General features: G+C 30.9%; 1 protein-coding gene across 1 annotated transcript; it reads left to right on the top strand.

Annotated features, from left to right (window-relative positions):
• Nucleotides 1-315: 315 nt before the first annotated feature.
• Nucleotides 316-4,849, top strand: LOC131650840 (uncharacterized). Its single transcript, XM_058920551.1, has 9 exons — nucleotides 316-680; nucleotides 872-1,154; nucleotides 1,240-1,455; nucleotides 1,535-1,780; nucleotides 2,478-3,107; nucleotides 3,190-3,407; nucleotides 4,252-4,416; nucleotides 4,583-4,687; nucleotides 4,768-4,849. The coding sequence occupies exons 1-9, from the start codon at nucleotides 316-318 to the stop codon at nucleotides 4,847-4,849; spliced, it is 2,310 nt and encodes a 769-aa protein (XP_058776534.1).
• Nucleotides 4,850-5,591: the final 742 nt, after the last annotated feature.

Consider the following 5,591-nt stretch of genomic DNA (forward strand, 5'->3'; position numbering starts at 1 on the left):
GGGAGACTAAAGTTTTCAAAAATCAAAAATAAAAAGACCAACATTAACGTGAAGTTATATATATATATATATATATATATATATATATATATATATATATATATATATATATATATATATATATATATATATATATATATATATATATATATATATATATATATATATATATATATATATATATATATATATATATATATTGCATGACAAACTATATAGTATATTTAGAAAAATTGTCGACAGTGGGGTGACAGTGGGGTGATGGTCGTAGCTGAGTCCATGCACTTTTCTAGTTCAAAAGATAAAAATCCAGTAATGGCATCTATACCTTATTTTGGAATCATTGAAGAGATTTGGGAAGTTGATTTCATTAAATTTAAAGTTCCTGTTTTTAAATGTAAATGGATTGACATAAATAGTGGCGTCAAAACTGATGAATTTGGTTTTACATTAGTGGATCTTGAAAAGGCAACTTATACGGATGAGCCCTTTATTATGGCATCTCAAGCAAAACAAGTCTTTTATGTTTGTGATCCTTCTAACAAAAAGTGGTCAGTGGTTCTTCAAGGTAAAAAAGTACATGAGCCCAATGAGAGTCTATATTCAACCCTAGATATTTTTGAGAGTCCTTTTTCTCAAAGGAAGCCAACTTCCATTGAAGAAACTATAGCAGATGACGTGTATGCCACCCGTGATGATCATGAAGAAGGAATATGGGAAAATGTCTAATCATGAAAATCTTTGAAAATATATAGTTTATATCCATATATGGTACATTTTAGTTTATCAAGAATTTTTACTTTGAGTCTTAACTTTAGTTTTAATCCATATATGAAATTTTATTCATTATTAATATTTTTTTATAATGCAGGCACATGGATGATCCATCAGCTCCTTCACAAAGAGAGAATGAGACCCGGCCTACTAAAAAGAGGGGTAGACATGGCACACGAATGAAAAAATTGTGTTTACGTGAGAATGGTGTAAAGATACCAATTGATTTCGATCCAAGGACCAAAATACCTTTAGGGGAGAACAGAAAAAAGTTCAAGAGTCATGTGGGTGCTATTGCTCGAAACAAAGTCAGCATTTTGGAGGAATATTGGGATAATGTAGATTCAAAAGTGAAGGATCACATCTGGGACGATATCATGGTATAATATAAATAGTTCTTGCTAAATGCAGTACTTAAATGTATTATTTTCAAACACTAGCTATTTTATTTGTTGTGTGATGTAGGAGCAATGGGAAATCCGTGATACCGATATTGGAGTATTGAAAATAAAATGGATTTCCTATGCGGGTGAGCGTTGGAGGGCTTTTAAAACAGCCCTAACCAGGAGATATTTAAATGATGGAGAATTGAGTGACACATCTCCACTCGAAAAGTATCCTTTTCTTGATGAGGAAACATGGGAGAAGTTTAAGAAGATGCGAGAGGATCCTTCCTTTCTGGTAAGTTGGATTAGAGATTCAGTTTATCAATCAAGTTTATTTTTAGTATTATCTTTAATTGGTGTGTTATTTATAATAGGAGAAAAGAAAAAGGGGAAAAATGGTTCAAGCTTGTAATAAATACCCCCACATCATGTCTCGTGGGGGATATGAGTTGATTGAGGAAAAGATGATGCAAGAGAAAATAAAACAAAGACAAGAGTCAGGAGATTCCCTACTTACACCTCCATCTCCACCAAAACGCCATGAGAAATGGATAAGAGGACGAACAAAACAATCAGGAGAGTACACATCGGAAGAAACACGACTTGTTGCAGATAAAATTGTAAGTAAATATATACCATAGATTTTTCGTTAGGTATATTTGAAGTACTTTTTGCTGAAATGAAATGATAGTCGAATACATGAAGTAAATGTAGTAAATGAAGTAATTATATGCCACAAACATAAAAGCACAATTTATAGTATGTAGTATACCAGGGGAGTACTTTTGTGTATATAAGTAAATGTATACCACAAACATAAAAGCACAATTTATGAAGTAAATGAAAAGCTATCAAGTCACCTACTCTTGTAGCACCGAAAAATGAAAAACTTATTATCTTTTGCATATGATGGATACTGGAAAAAAGAAGAAGTATTTTTGTATAATATTATGATTGTGCTGCTGATTATAATAATTGGAATGAATTATACTAACTATGAAGTATTATATAAGCACATGGTATTGTGCAATGGAAGGACATAAAATGAGCCTTGTAGTACTTTCTCATAGAATGTGCAATTTCCAATTTGCACTTTATTTGAAATTATCAAACCGTATTTGGGTTAAGAGATAAATTAGCCAATGAATAATTCTTTACTGTTAGTAACTCACCATTTATCTTGCTACCATCTCAAAAATTGTAACGTCATTGATTGAAGAAAGATTCAATCTGAATTTAGATGTTGAGTTTAATTTAAATATAGAAAATGAGGTTTGTCTTGTTATTGCTTGGTTAATCTCTTATATTATGTTGTAGGATTCTCTGGTTCAAAAAGAAGCTGAAGGAAGCTTTGTTCCTCAAGGACGTCAAGATATCTTGACGGAAGCGATTGGGCAACCTGAACACCCTGGACGTGTTCGTGGTGTTGGTCGAGGTGTTGGAATTCGAGACTATTTTGGTCCACATCCTCATAATGTTTCCTCTACCTCACCTGTTTTAAATAGCAAACAAATAGAGGCCATAAAATTAGTGCTTACAAAGGAGATTCGAGAACAAGTGATGCGGGACATATCGTCAATGCCGGCTTTCTCTCAACAATATCCAAATTTCCCGGTTTGTTCTCCTAATACCACTATACGTGCGAGCACGAATGGTAGTTGTTCAGCAATGCCGCATATGCAAGAGGATGAGGAGGATATCCCTGAAGAGTGTGAATTATATGTTGATAAGAAACATCACGTAGTGGCATATGCAAATGTGTATAAGTTGGGGCCCATCATACATAATCAATTGTTAGATAATGATATGGCAAGGGTGGCGATAACCAAGGTGCTAGATTCAAATGTTCAAGTCCCTATGCCCACGGATGAGGTGACAACGGTTGGTGAGGCTCTCAACAATTTCATTCAATGGCCGAAAAGACTTTTGCGTCTTGTTACTAATAAGGTATTCAATATTTGTGTCCATTTTCCATTTCAATATATAATGATTATCCTATGATGGCTAATATTTTATCTTAATTGTTTAGGATGTTGAAGGAAATAAAAAAGATTACATTCCATCTAAAAGGTCAGAATCTGAAAACACGGGCGCTGAAAAATTGATGTTAAAGATAATGTCGCGAAAAGATGCTGTGAAGTTCAAGTTGGAAGGGGATGATTTTTTTTATCTCCCAATCAAAGATATTATGGAGTTGTGTATGAAGACACAAGATTTACGCATCTCTATTCTACGTATATGGCTGCTGTAAGTACATTTCTAAATCATTTTTTATGTTTGTTTTTCATTTATTTGAACCACGATAACTATTTTACTTGATAAAAATTGTTGCTGCAATTTCTGTGATATTCAAATTATACTCTCAGGTTTTTTGTATTGTTACAGGGTTGTTTTCTAGTTATTTAATACACGTGTTTCCAATTTAGGGACTAGGTATGTTAGTTATATGGAACTGTTAGAATATTAGAACTGTTAGTGATGTTAGTTAAGTTTTTATTGAATGTTAGTAGTAATTAGAGGAAATTCAGTTAGTTATTTTTGATGATAGAATGTGGAATCAGTTTAGTGTTAGGAGGAATTATTAGTTGTTATAGAACTTGTTGATTGAGACAGTGAATTGAGAGTACTGTTATTGTTTTTTTATTAACTAATATGAGTTGGAAGCTTTGGTGAAAATTGTTAATGAAATTGAGTAGAAAGAGTATAGTTAGAAGGTTGGATTGTTAACATTTTAGTTTAGGTCAATTTAGAAAATATTATGAGTTAATGTTAGTTTATTGTTAGGAGAGTTAATTTGAATGTTGAGCTGCTATGTTAGTAAGTATGCTAGGACTCTTAGAATTATAATTAGTGATAGCTAACCTGTGTTAAATCAGTGGGACTCTTAAAATAAAATAGAATGATTAATAGTACATTTATATAATAAATAATATATAAAATTATAATATAACTTCTACTCTAGTTTGGTGTTAATATTCTCTATTGTTAGTAGCTCCGCTCTTGTTGACTTGGATGACCTTTGCATAGCCTTTTTCTCTGCATTACAGCTTTGTTGATATATTATTGATTCAAATTTGGTGTTTGACTTTAGGTATATAAAACAGCTTTGTACTCAGTTGGAAAAGAGTAACATGTATGGTTTTATTGATCCAAATTTCATTCAACCACAAAATGATCGAGCCAGTTCTCAGTCTCACATAACTGAAAAGCTGTTTGAAAATGACAAAGACTGTTTTTTTGTACCATACCTCAACAAGTAAGTGTATCAGGATCTTCATAGTATCTTTTTACTAAATTAATTTTTTTTAGTTAATCACATATATTCAAAATTGTATTGAGATTTTGTAGCCCATAATCTCTTCCATTTTATGAGTTAACAATTGAAGTTGACACATTTAATTTTTGTTTCCCATGGAATGTAGCCATCATTGGCAATTGCTCATTATTGAGCCAAAGAAACAAAATGTAGTCTTCCTATGTTCGATGGGTTTGAAGCCAGAGAAAAACATTGTTTTTATTGTTGATTCGTAAGTATAATTTATTTACCTTACATATAATTTATGATGTTTTAGAAGACAAATTTAATGAATATATTTTATTACTGTAGAGCCATAGATGGATATAATAGGTTGAAAGGTTCGAGAAAACAGAGAAAGCCAACATGGAACATTAATCTCAAAGTAAGTTAATAATTTAATAAATAATGTAAAGTTTATTAATAACTTTTGTATATACTATTTACTTACTATAATTTATGGTAATTGTAGTGTCATAGGCAATCGTTCAGTTATGAGTGTGGCTATTATGTTATGATACATATGTTGAATATTGTATCTGTTGGGATTGTTAATTCATGGAATCAGGTATGTAATAAAAAATTTCAAGTATGTGTTAAATGTCTTATTTAATGTTAATACAATATTCTAATATTTTTTTAATATTTATTCAGATATTTGGAGACTCAACACCATTTCATGAGGATGACATTACGAATGTTCAAGAACGTTGTGCAAATTTTATTTTAGAATCTATTTGAAGTAATTTGGTTTGGTAAAAAGTGGAAATCATAGGTCGGTGTCATTTTTTTGTGCTTTTGTTGTAGGCCTCATAATTGCCATTTGCTTTTGTGCTTTTGTTGTAGGCCTCATAGTTTGATTTTGACGAGTGGTATTTAGTTTCATGGTACTATTTGTGACATAGTTTCCTGACTAATTGAAAAATGATAGAATTTATTCAAAACATTGTTCTAAGGTATTGTTTGTATTAATGGTTATGTATGAAATATTTTATTAGTAATTGGTTGTGATGAAATTTTATATTATTCATAATTTTTTAATTACTTTACAATATTGTGGTAGAAACAAAATTTTATAGTATTCATAATTAGTAAATAAAATGATATTATGATTTTAAATTGGACCAAACGATTTA

This window comes from Vicia villosa, linkage group LG2, assembly GCF_029867415.1.
Source record: "Vicia villosa cultivar HV-30 ecotype Madison, WI linkage group LG2, Vvil1.0, whole genome shotgun sequence".
In the NCBI taxonomy this organism is placed as follows: domain Eukaryota; kingdom Viridiplantae; phylum Streptophyta; class Magnoliopsida; order Fabales; family Fabaceae; genus Vicia; species Vicia villosa.

Excerpts from the sequence above, each read along its gene's own strand:
- LOC131650840 (XM_058920551.1), top strand. The coding sequence starts at position 316 with ATGGCATCTATACCTTATTTTGGAATCATTGAAGAGATTTGGGAAGTT. Across the intron at positions 1,781-2,477 it reads GACTTGTTGCAGATAAAATT|GATTCTCTGGTTCAAAAAGA; the intron begins GTAAGTAAATAT and ends ATTATGTTGTAG. Across the intron at positions 3,408-4,251 it reads ATTCTACGTATATGGCTGCT|GTATATAAAACAGCTTTGTA; the intron begins GTAAGTACATTT and ends GTTTGACTTTAG.